Source organism: Pocillopora damicornis, chromosome 9, assembly GCF_964200805.1.
Source record: "Pocillopora damicornis chromosome 9, jaPocDami1.2, whole genome shotgun sequence".
NCBI classification, from domain to species: Eukaryota; Metazoa; Cnidaria; class Anthozoa; order Scleractinia; family Pocilloporidae; genus Pocillopora; species Pocillopora damicornis.
In genome coordinates, this window is record NC_142678.1 from 20484175 (window position 1) to 20499898 (window position 15724).

Consider the following 15724-nt stretch of genomic DNA (forward strand, 5'->3'; position numbering starts at 1 on the left):
GACTTACTGGAGATTTTCCCACGCCGTTAAGCATTTCAATTGACGCAGCAGTCTTCGACCACTCTTTACTCTAATCTAGAGGATTTTTGATAAATTGGCAACTTCGTGCAATAACTGAAGAGCGTCGCTGAGTAGCCCGACCGCCTTTTGAATGCTAGAGAGCCTGTATGCCTGGTGCTTTTCATGACTGAGAAGATCAATTTCTTTATAAATTCTCGTCAACGGACATTCCGGTTCTCGTTTCGTTTAAGTGATTATTTCCCAAATCCCACTCCTTAAAAATTGCCGATTCCCTTGTCCCGTTTATAATAGCAATCATGCATCTCGCTTCCTTCTTACTTTAAATTCCCGGATCCCGGCCTTTAAATAAGCCCAATCCCAAATTGCGAAAAACCTATTGGAGACCCTCCAAAATCTGCTACGCTGGGCTCGTCGTTTTTTAATTGCTTAATATATGTCCAGAGGCGCTTAGGATTTTCCTTAATAGCCTCCCCCAGGTAGTTTCAAATGTAATTTTCTCTTGCAGACTTCAAGCTCTTGTGTAGGCATTTTCTGGCGGCAAGGAAATCATGCCAGCGTGTAGATTTCCCGAGTTCTTAGCCTTGTTGTAAAGCCACTGATAAGCTCTTGTTTTCTTCTTAACAACCTACCGAACCATGGGACATTTTATCTCGAGCTTATCATTCTTTGTGGTACGTATGCAAGTGTCCATTATTCTATACCATACTTTATTATATAAAATGTGGTGTTTTACGAGGATTTCTAAAGCTTAGAAAAAGCCGTAACTGTAAAATTGCGATAATTTTTCACGCGTGTTGGATATCGCCAATAAAGTGCCTACACCTCTCTAGATTTTCGCGTCAAGTTAAAAATCTTTTTGAAGATCAAATAAACAATGAGATTGTTAGGGAAGAAATTTGTTTTAAATAGTGTTTGGAAGTTGAAATGTTTTTCGACTGAATTCTTCCTGGTAAAACTTGATCATTAATTATTGAGACATTTACAATGTTGATCTTCAGCTCCGCATACAGTGATCCATTTTGCGTTCTTTGTGGGCTCTGGGTGCAGTCGTTTATTTTTTTGATCGAACGCAACTTTCAGTGGAAGATACTTTGCCCCCAAGACTCCTCTCCTAAGAAGGGAGATGATTAAATGAAATTAAAAAGAAATGAAAAATATACAAAATATTTTCTCCTTAGTAAAAATAATTGTTTGTAACTTATTATTCCGGTCAAAATCGCGGGAAAGTCTCATTTAAAAATATTGCTGTTTTTGAAAACAGGCTGTTTCACTAAGATGTTCAAAGACATCCATAGCACTACTGTCTTGTGACTACATCTCAGTTCCGATTTCTTTTTAGATCCAGATATGAGAATTTTCCAGTTTTCAGCGAGAGAATATCAGCTGTTGATATTGTCCTGTTTTCAGTGACTTTCGTTTTTTTTTTTCTTTGTACGATATTTTTATTACCTTTACATTTTTCTGTTTCACAAAGAAAAACTGGTGTATTCTTTATTCACGAATTTGACAATCGATTCAAAACAAGCCCTGTTAAATTACTTAAAATTAAGGGTTTGCACTTTTTAACTGAAACGACCCTATTAGCCTGTGTATTTATTCCAAAACGTTGTTTGTTTCTTTAGAAAGCAATATACTCAAATAATGCCCGATCAACGATTGTCGACTCTTTTCAGTGCCTATATCTGACAACAGCTTACAGACATAGACTGGTAATATGAAACATCCAAAGAACTTCTTTAACACTTGAATTTCAGTCATATCTACCTTTCAATAATGACCAACCATTCACCTTTTTCATAACTATCTCACTCTTCCTGTGTCGCTCTTTAATCCCCACACTTATTCTTCAGATTTCTCTTTATGGACAAAGGTATCATAGCAGCTAACATTAATGCACCTTTCAGATTCCAAAGTAATGCGTTCTCCTCTAGAAAGATTTTAACTAAGCTTGAAGATGAAAAATTTGATTGTGGTTTAAAGAAGCCCTGGAAAAATTAAAATGCAAAGTGGTACTATACCTTGAAACTGTGACTTTAAGCATCCGGGACAGTTTCAACGCGTTGCAGTTCCCAAGGGCAAAGTGCTCGTATCTCTCAATTAATTTTTTATTGGATTTCTTGCCAAATATTCCGTAAACGTTCTGAAAAATAAATCGAACATGTATATAGAAACTTGGAAGTACCGTTAGAATATTTAGGCAAGCCTGCGAAAACAAACAAAATAGGAGAGAGGAAAAATAAATGATAAACACACAAGTACGAAAAGAAAAAACAAAACAAAACAAAACAAAACAAAAAAAACAGAAGAAAACGGAAAGGGAGAAACATGAATTAAAAGGCAATCAGCGCGAAGAAATGACAAAATTATGGATGATGTTGAAAGAGTTATTCTCTTTGGAATATAGCAATAGGTAGAAGTAAAAAATATTTCTTGAAATATTTATCCAAAAAGCGAGTTTACAGCATTTCACTTTGATTACTACATCTTTACTTGAAAAATGCCGCTTTCTATATAGTCGATCTGAGCAGTATCCTCGAAGTTAGTTTGCCAAATATAAACCTAGTATGGCCTGGCTTGCCGAGGAGTTCCCTTCCTTTCATTTGGATGTTCGGTGTTAAATAGGAACGTCCGAGTTTCGAATCATTACACGAGACTCTCATATTTTTTTCTTTTCTCATACTCGAGAAAAACTGAAATATTTGGGAGAGGTCAGACGTGAGGATCGAGTACGGCGAGGCTTTTACGTCATGTCAACCACCCAAACATTTCCTCACTCGGTCTTTCCATTCAGTCAATAACTTGTAATCACTGGTTGAATCTTAAGAATGCGTTACCGGATTAACAGCACTTGGTGGTCGGTTAGTATGAAAAAGAAAATTTCCCAAGCTGTAGGAGATAAGTTTATTATCTTGAAGACAGTGATCCTGAAGAACGTGTGGATGAGTTCCAATGATCATATCCACCCCAAGAGACATCAGGTGTTTGTTTATGTGCTTTTGGGAGGAGACGGGTTCTAAAGTGAGTTCTTCACCATAGTGCATGAAAATGACTATAATGTCAACTTTGGCCTATGGAAGTAAAACCAAAAAAAAAAATTAAGCAAAGTATAACTAGTCAATACCAGTGTTATAGAATGACTAGAAGGATAGATCCTTATGCAATTCAAGTAAAAGAGGATGATATGAAATGCATAGAAATAAAATTAAAACTCGAAGTAGATGATGAATAAATTGTTTCGGGGAGCAGGGATGGCGCAGCATTAAGAAGGAAGTAACATCTGACTTGAGTTTCTCTTTGGTTCTCACCCTGATCCGAGGGTTTTTCTCTCTCCACCACATCAACGTTGTGAATTGCAATTCGACATGGAAACATTAGACAAGAAAGCTACCTCGTGGAATGTCCACGGCCATATTTTATAGTTAAGAAGGAGGCGCTAATTTTTTTGGACCAATCAGAAAGCGAAGTTAAGCAAAACCAAAGTAATCCTAAATCAGTTTCGACACTCGATTAAAAACCGCCCTGATGATCATAAAGATATTAAACTTGAGTTAAACCTTCTTTAGCCTCCTAATGTCTCTAGTGGCGATATCATCTTCATAAATGGCGGGACCCGAGTTGAACAACTTCCTCATTTCGCTGCAGTTTTTCTCTGAAGTGACTACTGTGCAATAACCGAGGAATGCTATAGTGATTCTGTCTCTTTTAATAATAAAAGGTTCCTAAAACATGACAACAAAAATATTGATATCAGCTTAAAGCTGGTTTAAGATGTATCTGTTAAGATCTAGCTGGAGTAAATGCAACGTTAACAGCGGAAGATACTGTTGTATGGAATTTAATATGGGCCTGTTTATATTGAGGTGTCAATATAACCTCTCATTTCATCTTGATCATGTTAACATAAAAGCAGAAGAAACACGCCTAGCCGTCATAGGCATTCACAATTTTCCCTATAAAAGTCTCAAGATGGGGTAACCCACCTAGCCAAGGTTGCCCTCACGTTACATTTGCAAGCGCGCTAACAACCTCTTGAAACCGTTTCGAGGTAAAGGCTTTACTCTGGGATCCCGGGATTGTAAGATTGTATGTAAACATGGCAAACATGATCTATTTTTTTAACCACAGCTAAGCAATTTACCTCACCTACTTCAGGGTCCTTAGCCTCAATGAAGACAGGCCCTAAGAGTACCCAGATGTTGCAAATAAGCTACAGTACACCTGTCTAAATTGATAAATTGTGAAGCGCCCCTTAAGCCGACCAATAGTTATGACACCTTCTTAAACCCTGTCGAGTGAAGAATCATCAAGTGTGATGGTTTCACAATATACGTCTCGTTGAAAAGATTTGCAGAACTCTTCCAGACGCTCCCTTGCTATTCACCAATCCATTCGGTTATTAAAAATACCCAGGTCACAAGATAGTAATACAACGTTGAAAAGATGTCTAAAATGTTAAACTAATGTATTTTCAAATACAATAATTGTATTGGTTTGAGATTAAATCTCTATGCCTTCCCTAAATATTCTTCCATCTCGTTTCCGGGAAAATGGGGTATAAAATAGTGCGTTACTATACCTGAGAGGAGTCATATTTTCCGAAACTTATTCCAAAATACTTTATACCCGTCTTTTCCAGGACTTCAGTGGTAAAATTAGCTCCTACACCGCCCAAATCGTTCAAGTGATTGTTGGCAATAGTCACGGCATCAAATCCTGCAAACCTGCATTGAGGATCCAAGAGTATAACCATCAGGTATGTGCAATGTATACCATGCTACTAGACCTGAATACTTCTAATTGCAAATGAATAATTTCAGACCAGCTCCTCACTTCTGAGATGGTTGAAAACGGAGGTAAAATAATATTTCACATGTTACTTTCATATTCTTCCTTTTTATGAAATTCTTTTATCGTGTTGATGAACCTTTTTTGTATATTTCTTAATATACAAAAGAGTAAATCTGTATACCGGCTACAATTTACTCAATTAATATTAGCGGAGCTCGCAGCGCGCGCAGCGTAGCCCCAAAATAGTAGTCAAGCCAAAAAAATTGGACTTACGACCGCGCGACCGTAAAAGGTGCTACTTTCAGCATGCGCGGCTAATTGTAACGCGGGCACGTCAACGCCGTAGCCTTACTCTTGTCTTGCGGAAGTTTGAGCACAATGCGGGTGCAACACTTGCACGAAATAGTAATAACCCATCAAGCCGAAAAAAATTTGGACTTGAGACCGTACGACCGACAGAACAAGGTGCTACTTTTAGCATGCGCGGCCAACTGCATTGCGGGCACTATCTTAGTCATTACGTTATGGAAGGGCGCTGGAGAAGGTAATGCGCAGGCTAGACTGCGTGCGTAACTTGGTATGCGCCAAGAGACACCGGCAGATGAGACAATGAAATGTGCAAACTCGAGTCCCGAGCTTTAGTGCAGCGTACTGCGGGCACACGGTTAGGCATTACACGAGGGCTTCACGTGGACTAGTGGATATGAAGCCGCTTAAGCAAATCATTTTCAACCCGCATTTGGAGCGGGAAATCAAACTGGTGAGGTTGTAGTTGAACAGTACGTCTCAGAATTTTGCAATTTCTAATAAACTCGCAAAGCAACAAAACCGGCAGAGATAAAGCTTTGTCAACCGGACAGCCCAACCTCATCAAAACATTGGCAACAGGAGCGATTAGCAAATCAATGATGCAAAAAAGAGAGCGTATTCCCACATACACCCTCCTCAATCCTGTCAGCTTATAGTGGACATGGCATTTCAAACATGGTGTATATGCCACAAATTTTCCATTTCCCTGACTAATTATTTTGTAATTGTGTTTACACAATTGGGTAGAAATATAAAATAGAGACTTGTCCGTAGAAAATGAAAACTTTTTACATAATTATCAATAAAATTTATTGTTGTGTTAACATGTTGCAACAACTCCACCTTCCAGTAAATTCAATTATTCGCAAACATGAGAAAATACCAACTAAAACTTTTCAACCTATTTAATATAGCCAATAAAAATATTAACTCAACTTTTAAACTACATAGAAAACTTGATTAATGTTTGGAATTGATTACTGTGATGTAAAAATGAAATCCAGGTATTATCTCAATTTTTCTACAAATGTCTTCATGGTCGAATCCTAAGTCTCTCTTCGACGTCAAGTTTTAATTATGATATTCTAGTTCTAGCTTGTCTTCCTCTGAAGCAAACTTTCGCAGCGCAAGAAACATGTTAGACAATTTCGTATTTCATTAGCTAGAGTTGCTAAGATCATGGGAAGTTAGCTTAAAAACAAGTAAATTTTATGCAGTTGCAGCGAAGATTGCCGAATTAAATAACAGAAAATATCTCGAAAGGAAGCCGCGTATTTCCAGCCGGAGGACGATCATTAAACAAGGACAGCCAAACGAGGAAAAGTTAAAATTAAAAAAAATTACAGGTTCAAACACGAGTTGAAAGTTGCTTTTCTATTCAATTTTCTACGCTAAACAGAGGAGATTGTAACTTTAGGGAAACACGGTGAGGCAAGCAGTCATAACTGGAAATTTCAAGATAAGATTTGAGAGAAGTCCATACGATTCTGGCGTATAATTTTACTGATTCGCTGTTCTCACGTGTATGCTCTTCAATCGACAGGTGATGTCTTAAAACACGAAGTAGTTTACCGTCGTTTCTTTCAATTTTGGCTCATTTTCCCAAACCGAAATTATCAGTCACGCTCAATAGAATATAATTTCAACTGATGCTGACATCATACACTTCCTCTAAAGAAGAAATAGATTTCGCTATCATCGAAAATTTGCTCAAACCATCAGGAACAGGTAGTTTATAAAGCATGTAATGACCTAAATCGACCTAAAACCATCTAAAACCACCTGAAACCACCTACAACCACCAACGGAATACTATTTTATCATTTCGAGGCATTTTTGTGACAATTTTGTTGACAAATGTAAATACACACGGGTAATGTTGTCTTGTTTCGCGGGTTCCCATCAATATCGAAAACTAACACCCCTGAAAATTAAGTCACTGTCTGCGACATTTGCCCATCCGATGGCTCACATGGTTAGGGAAAACGCAAAGAAAATTGTTTACACAGGAACAGCATCAAGAGCCTTGAGGCCTTTCGAGTAATACATAGACTACGTTCTCGAGGTCAGTGTCAGTCGAGGTCTGAGTTTTCGAGGTCTGCTTTTTTCAAAGTCCGACAGAAGTCAACGGGACTCCAAGCAGGTAGTCTGAAATTTGATGAGGTTGCGTAGAATAACATCGGGGTCGATTTGCTTCAGGGAATTCCGAGCAACCCTAACCATCTGAAACTGCTTCAAATTGGGCTGCAGAGCGAGCGTACAACAAAGAAAACAAAATAGTATTATAATAAGTTGGTATTATTCAAAGAAAAAAATAAGATTGGCTGAGAATAGGAAACCACGAAAAGAACAATGACATTGGAAGCGATGTGTGATAAACAGAACTTGCAAATCTCACGAGATGCATGTAGCTTATAAAGTCCCTAAAACTACCGCACTTACAAGCAGCATCTTTACGAGTTCCAAACGCGAAATAGATCGAGTTGCACTTCAAACCCTGCGATTACGATCTCAAATCGGCCTTTGATTCAAATATCATTTTTTACATAGAATCATTTCTTCACGCAGTTGTTCATCTCAAGATCGCCATGAAGTAGCCGATAGTATGGATATGAGCGCGACCTTCGCAGTGATGAACACTACTTAAGCAGTAGTGAAGAGAAGGCCCAAAAAAGGTTCCAAATCCTAAAAAATTTTCGAATCCCGCACAGGCCACATTTTCACCACAGCTTAAGTGGTGTTCATTACTGCAAAGATCACTTTCATATTCATTTCATGAAAACCGCAGTTCAAATATGTGATTTTCATATATTTGCAGTCGTTGAATCGATAGTATCTTGTTAAACGCGTAAAGAGGGTAAGTTTCTGAAGAAACTGCGCTGCTTCGTCTGTGGCAGGGCATAACAAGATGATTTGGTTTTATCGACTGAGTTTATAATGTTAATTGGCCATCGTAAAGAGTTTATAAAGCTGACGTTCCGAGCTTTAGCCCTTGTCAGAGGGAATAACTAAGAGCTTACGCTAGAAACAGTATAAGAAACTCTTTATATCCTATTGCAAATTTCTCTGCCTTTGACAAATTGATAAATAAATAAATAAACGGTTTAGTTATGGGATAAATGAGCCAGATGTTGGTTTAATGCAGCTCGAACGAAAAGAGGAGCTCAAATGCACTATCCCACGCCTTAATAGTAGAACCAAATGACAAAAAATTTTAATTCCGCACCGTCTAAAGGAAACCTCCACTAGTAGAGCAAATCGTCCTTAAATCATCAGAAACAAACTTTAGACATAAAATCTGTTGGCATTAAAAAAAGGTATGGGTTGTATTAAAACTAGAATTTTATGCGCGCCGCCATTTGGATGATGTGCCCTTATAGGCCACAAAAGAATTAATTAGCGTCTGATGATAAAAGTGGCAGCCGTGTTACGGGAAATCATTTTTGTTTGTATTTCTTTCTGGTTCTTTTTCTCCTATATGTACTTGTTTCACAATTTTTTTCCAAGAGACTTCGTAAAACACGAAATTTTCATGCAGTTAAACGGAAGCTTGTTCTGGCAGTGGAGGCCTCTTTTAAAAACGATTTCTTCCTTAAGTAAATTTTAACTTTACCAGTTTCCGTTATGATTTTCACCTGAGCGCTGATGCAGCTTTAGGAATGGCATATAGCAAAACTGATTTACTCCCTCGGCAAATGTGAGTAAGAACATGTTGGTTGGCAAATGGTGACTCCAAATTACCCACTGAAATGTCCGCCTCTCTGATGAAAGGAGCCACGTCATTGAAAGTATCATTGTACGTATGGTACTTGTGGTCAACATAGTATTTGATGGGGCCAGCAAAGGAAATATCTCCCACGAACAGTAATGTTACTTCATCTAAAATGTTCAAAGAAGCAAATATCTTGATATTACAATAAATATAACAATAACATTCAATTTCGAGATTTCTGTCGCATGATTGTTGATAATGGCGATGCCCAAATCAACTATCATGCATGTAGATTAGGGTTTTTCGAAATTTCGTGCCATTTTTAAAATGTACTGTGTTATTCCTAGAAACCTGTTATAACATAAATGAAGAGAAATAATAAAAACAAAAAAGGGAAACCCCCGTGAAGTAGCGGATGATAGTCAGTCCACTTTGCTCACCAGGAGAGACCATAAAATCATTTTCTCACTTCGGTCGTGGAATAGATAACGAGTGTCGCTGCTAATCAGATCGTACCATTCGTTAAGGAATCGAACAATCGGTACATTCATAAAAAATCATATATTCTAGGACTATCTTCTCGTAATTTCATCAAAATCATGACTTTGATTGGTATTCAATGAAGATGTGCACATCTCTGTTCTGTTTAAGCCAATTTGAATATATCTTTGCGCCGTCTGTTTTCTTCCTTTCTTGTTTTAAGGGATGTCTATTCTTCTTTGCTACTTTCATCCCAGACAATAGGAGGTATATAAAAGCCTGTTGACTTTTTACAGCGTGGCAAAAAATAATCTTCGCGTCGAAAGAGAAATGGGCAGTTATCAAAATACACACATGGAAATAGATTGGATATACAAACACATATTTGACTCGTAGATAAAGTGACAAGTTAATCTTTGAGAGCTAGACTGTAACCCTTAAGAATACACACATTGAAGCGTAGACAAAAAAAGGAAGAAAAAACGGTCTTTGTGAAGCTAAACAATGAGTCGTCCTTGTCACACACGAAACACCCTGAAATCGATATGAAAAGGTGTTGCTATGGACGTATTTCAAAATGTAACAAAGAATGATGAACTAAGCTCTATTGGTTGCTGTTCAAACTGCAATGGCCTCGGGGACATGCACATTTATCATCTTCATTTTAAAAAGGGAAACACATCAGAAAAATAGTATGTAATTATTGACTGACTGGTGGGGCCGCAAGAAAACTTATTTGGCTCGAGTTCATGACGCAGGTGCCGAACGCTGCAAGGCCTGTATGTCATGGCCAATAGACAGATACTTTTGCTGCACGACTTTACTCAGTAAGTAAAACCATTAGCCGTCAGTCGTAAAACCGTTAAGATCCACTTGTCGTGTAAAAAAGAAGAGACCAAACAACGGCATGGAAGGTTGGTAGAAGCCTCATAAGTCACTCGATAAAACCATCTGCCACCCTTAACAAACGGGTGATAAATGACGATGAAAAAGGCACCAGTACACCTGTTTGGCAATGTGGGGAAAAGATTATACAAAACAACGGCTTGGAAAGTTACTGGAAGCTTCACAGGTCACTTAATAAAACCATTTGTCATCCTTAACAAATGGGTGACAAATGATGATGAAACAGGCACCAGTACACTTGTTTGTAGCTTTATAGCATTAAAAACATAGCTTTATGCTTTCACGCCGATGACTGGTAATTGTAATTGATCAAAGTTCTTAATGAAGAACTGTTTGATTTACGCGGATAAGTGAAATAACCTACAATGTTCCTAAAGAAAGATGTTTTTCGTCTTGTCAGAAGCATGGGACTAAGAAAAAAAATTCTGAGTTCCCATGAGGAATCGAACTTCAGACCTTCGGATTTCGCCAAAGGTCTGAGGTCCGATACCTCATGGGAACTCAGAATGTTTTCTTTGTCCCACGCACGTGACAAGACTAAAAGCATCTTTCTTTATTTCTTTACCAAGCTCAAAACTTACTATCTCTCTTATTTCTATTTACTATGCTTCTGTTTAGTGATTTGATCTGATTTGCTGAATTTAACGTCATTGGAATTTTGTGTACCTTTGATTTCGTTTTGGAACGGAGTTTCTGCAAAAACCGCCGGTAAGACTATAATAATTATAACAACTTTTTTTACATGTCAACGTGATTTAACATTGCATGCTGCTAATTGGGGACACTTAAGGCTCTTCCTGAAGCAAATTTCTTTGTAACCTTCTTCTTTTGTCTAATTGCCGCCTTCCACTCCTTTGTCATGTAAGGTACATCTCTGACTCTTACTTTCTTTTTCTACACTAGGATTTGTTCGTTGACAATATAAGAACGCAAAATAGCGTTTTTTATCATGAATGAATGAATGAATGAATAAATGTAAACTTTATCAACGTGTCAATGTTTTTAGCTGTAGATTAGCTAACTGGGGACGCCTTAATGTTGGAAATACTTGTTAACAACATAAAAATAGTTACTTCGAAATAATATAAAATGATTCTGTTCGCGATTTACATATTATCTATTGTCTATTGTTGTCAATGAGATCTGGAAGGTTAATTTTTCTTATTGTGGTCTTAAATATCGCGAGGGTTGGTGACGTCCTTATTTCCTTACTAAGTTTTGACCAGATATGTTAGGACCCTCGTATCTATTTCTATTTTTACCTTAACTTGTTGTGTCAAAAGGAGGTATTTCAGAGTCCCAGTTTCTGAGACAGTATTGCGAGTTCTTAGTTTTGAATATTCGTGATAGGCGGCTTGGAACAAGATTGTTTTTACCTCATACACTAGAGCGGCAATATCTTGTAGACTTCTGTAGTATAGAGTCGGTAGCCTAGCACGAGCGAGGAGTACTTCTTACGTTTCCGACGTCTTTAATTTATATATTACCCGTAGTGCGCGCTCCTGTACCCGCTCAATCTTCCTTCTCTCGAATGACTTACAGAAATTCCATACAAGGAGGCAGTAAGCTAGATGTGGTAATATGGCACTCTTGTGCAATGTTAACTTGGCGTTACATGGAATTAGATTGTGCAGACGGACCATTACTTTTACGTTTCGGCTAGCTCTAGTGCGTAGGTTGCTGACATGATCTGCAGAGTTGAGATTTTCGTCGATGTAGAAGCCTAACAGTTTTACTTGTTCCGTTTTCATGATTTCCTGGTTGTCAATGTTCAGAGCTCTGTCAGTATTTGCGGCATCGATATTTCACGGATCGATGGATAAGGCTTGGAATTTCTCTGGGTTTGCTGGGAGAAAATTATTCTTGTACCACGCTAATGCTTGCCATCCCTAACTCATCAGATCTGAATCAACAGCCTCGTGGGTTTTTCCAGTTGAATACAGTTTGTTAGAAGTAAAAACTCTAACACTCGTCGTCTTGTTGTTTCCTCCTTTTTTCTCTCTTACTACAAAAGTTATTACAACGGGGACTAGCTCTGATCTCTCGAGGAAAGTGTGGGTCACCGCTTATAAAGGTGACACTTACTGAGCTGTCAGTCTCTAACTTTTATCATGTTTTTGATAGCGAATCACGTTGGGCTACACAGAACGGAGTTCGCATACTAAGTAGATACCTTCGCGATGTTTACGCTTTACGAAATATAAAAAATATATAAATTATAATAAACTTAATAACAGAATTAAAATTATACACAAGGTACTGCCCCGAAAAGAGCTACGTGGTAAGTCGTATAAGTTATCTAATTACAACTTCAGTGCGGACGATGAAAAGTACTACATGTTTACACTTTACGTCACCTCTAAGAAAAAGAGGTGTCGAACGTGCTAAACTAAAAACTGAAAACTAATTTCCTGATCGGGAATTCGATAGGGATTTAGCCTAAAAACGAGAGTATTAAGTGGATAAAAGTATAAAGAAGGGTTATTTCCAGGAAATTCCTGTACGGGATCAAATTTTATGGGGTAGAGTCATTTTCTTAATAATTAATTATTTTTTGAGCAACATAATGAAAATATACTGATATCTAGCCGCAACCCGAAGTTTACTTAAAAACATCTGTCTCCATGTCAAATTCACGATCATAACAAGGAAAAGGTAACCAAACTCTACCTGTATGATAAGACTGCCAGAAGGAATAAGAAATGATCAACTGGCTTATCATTATGTCTACTGAATGGCTTATGCAAATATGTTATTTCCATTCATTTTACAACACTAATATAGGAAGCCCTTACAATGCTTTTAGATCAGATATATTTCTATTTTTATCGTTTTACAAGTTGATGGTCGCCTGCGTACATTGTCAGATTTAACTCATTTAGATGGTATGACTTGTCGTTTTGGAGCATGTTCTACAATAAGGGCCCAAGTGCCGTACTTTAGGGACAGCCACGTTCCATCGTTTTCCATTCACTAATGTGGTCATTAATCTTCATTCTGTTGAGCCTCTTGTCGAGGAAAGATCTAATTAAGTCCAACGAGCTGCTGCCGAATCCGTAAGTTCCCAGCTTCTTTACAGTTAGGGAATGGCATAAGGAATCGAACGCCTTCCTCGTGGCGGTTGATAGGATTGTAAAGATCTCCTTTCTATCCACAGCCTGCTGCCATTCCTCGAGTAATGTTAGCAGAGTTGTTTCGTAACTATGCTGTCTTTTGTGGGCCGTCATTCTTTGATATAAGGTTGAGTCGAAGTGACCTACTATCCGCTTACTAAGTAAGTGTTCAAATATTTTGTCTATACAGACGGGAGATGTGATTGGACGGTAATTCTTTTCTTCTTGGTGGCCACCCTTTTTAAGAACCGGAGTTCATGCTCCCCTCTTCCCGGCAGTAGACCACTGGCTCAGTCTGATGTTGTTATTGTAGAGGCTTGTTAGAGACGGCGCTACTCCGCTAGCTACCTTCTTGCGTAAGGTCGATAACTTTCAAAGCGATTTGGTACAAAGATCTCAACCATCGCCAAAACCTCCCTGAGTGACTTTCGCCGATTACTCAGATCGGCCAATAAAATCACCGATATCTAGCAAGTTGGATAAATAAATGACTGTCGATATATGAAAATCATATATGTTTAAAAAACCGGATATCGAAGCGATCCTCGCAGTTATGAGCTCTACTTAAGCAATAGTGAAAATAAGGCCTGATTAATAGTTAAAACAAGGCCTGATTCCACATATATAACTCAAATAATCGGGTCAAAGAGTTTTATCATATTGCTATGGCTTGTGGCCGGTGTAGAGTAAAGTGTGAAAGCGTTTATTCCATTGTTCTAATATGATAAAGTAAATTTGGCACCAGGATTCAAACATTCCTGTGTTCCTAAATGGGGTTAAAATCGCAGGTAACCCGTAGAATATGTCATTTAGACAGGTAACCTCCTCCGTAATGATACAGTTCGGCTAAAGTCCCACCGTGTTTTCATTGTTGAGAGAGTGTAAACTAGAGTAATTCCCGCCCACTGCTCAAGGCTCAAATTACTACCTTGTGAAGATAACGAAGGACAATTCAGCACTAAAATATTAGAAGAAACTGTTCTTCATTGAATTGGTGTTCGACGGTTTTTTATTTTTTCTAGATCAGCATCCCTACAGGCAAGTTTTCCGCCCTTTGTTCTTTGCTCATAAATCATTTTGATTTCACAATATTGTTGTTGGTGTTCTTACAGCTCTGAATTTTTCAATCTCAGTACGTCAGAAACTGGTGTATACCTCAATCACACCAAAGCTTAAAAATGTTTCAAAGCTGCTTTGTCAAACACTGTTTAAATTTATTGTCAGTATAGAAGCTGCTTGAAACGATGTTTGTCGACTTCAAATTTAGCACATTGAAAGAAACGTTAGTGATTATTTGAATACTATGGAAGATTTAATTTTAGTTTTCCTTCACTGATTTTCATTCGGTTAAACCCTAGTTGACTAAACATTTTTTGCTGGTGTGAATGGGGTACTAGTTTGTAGTTTGAGAGCATGAGAGCATTTCTAACCATGATCCACTTGTAGGTGTATAAGGTTAGTTTTCCTTGATATCCTTCTTGGAATCAAAATAATTTGAGGGGAAAGGTAAGAACAATACTTCACGCGCTCAGATAAAGGGAGAAATGAATTCTGGTAAAGTGAATAGAAACAGACAGAGTTCCCCAGTGAAGAAAGCTCATGGGGACTGATATCACGAAAGTTGGAACAAAAGAGCCGAGAGTTGATTAGCAAAATGGAGGTAAAAAACCATTTCGCAGTTACGCTAAATGAAGACCTTCTTAACTTGTTCGGTTTTGGTTAAAAAAAAAAATGCTTAAGTCGAGGGATCAATACAGTGCATTTTAGCACTTTGGGCCATAATGGTCGACAACGGGTAAATCATTTCATCTATTATATACTGTACCCATCGACATTGACAAGTAACTTTATTCTATAACTGTCAGCGATACGAAGCAGATTATTTGAGACAACGAGTATGAATATAATGAAGGTTTTAAATACAGTTTCACTTCACTTATCCAAAATAATCTAATTCATTTTGCTTTTGCTGTAACTTTTTTTTCTATTGAAAGTAAAAGGAAAATCGTACCTTCTTTTCCAAGAACAACGCACGTCATAGTCACCACGAGACAGATTATTTTTAAATTCATAATGTAACAAAGGCTGTGTAACGTCTTTGTTTAAGATTTGCAATTGAAGACTTCTCAATGAAATTCAAAGACAATCTATCACATGGTTAAACCTGCTTCATTACGTTTTATTGCAATCATCCCGCCCCAAGCCGGCCACCTGTGAGACTTGAAACTTAAGACATTGATAGAGGTTTGACAGTCTTGTCATTTGAATCAAAAGATAAGCGCAACACGTTGGTAACCGTATGTCACGACGCGTTCTAGTTAAGGATTTTCAGAAGGGATATCAATAACATCTGGTTTTTTCCGAAAAATATAAGAAAAGACAAAATCCGGAGGCG

General features: G+C 37.8%; 1 protein-coding gene across 2 annotated transcripts; it reads right to left on the reverse strand.

The window, feature by feature from the left end:
- Nucleotides 1-709: 709 nt before the first annotated feature.
- Nucleotides 710-15536, reverse strand: LOC113666654 (uncharacterized). Of its 2 annotated transcripts, none has more exons than XM_089182927.1 (7): nucleotides 15341-15536; nucleotides 8754-8997; nucleotides 4598-4742; nucleotides 3576-3740; nucleotides 2856-3089; nucleotides 2040-2161; nucleotides 710-1132 (listed from the first exon to the last, which is right to left on the reverse strand). In XM_089182927.1, exons 1-7 carry the CDS (start codon nucleotides 15399-15401, stop codon nucleotides 985-987), a joined length of 1119 nt encoding a protein of 372 aa, XP_089039053.1. In that variant the 5' UTR covers nucleotides 15402-15536; the 3' UTR covers nucleotides 710-984. The 2 variants fall into 2 exon arrangements, with proteins under 2 accessions (XP_089039053.1, XP_089039054.1); XM_089182928.1 differs by having other exon boundaries at nucleotides 8732-8997; nucleotides 15341-15503.
- Between the last annotated feature and the right edge of the window lie 188 nt (nucleotides 15537-15724).

Coding starts and splice junctions, on each gene's coding strand:
- LOC113666654 (XM_089182927.1), bottom strand. CDS start 15,401: ATGAATTTAAAAATAATCTGTCTCGTGGTGACTATGACGTGCGTTGTT. Junction 8,998..15,340: donor CGTTGTTCTTGGAAAAGAAG/GTACGATTTTCC, acceptor TGAACATTTTAG/ATGAAGTAACATTACTGTTC. Junction 3,741..4,597: donor GAAAATATGACTCCTCTCAG/GTATAGTAACGC, acceptor GTCATGTTTTAG/GAACCTTTTATTATTAAAAG.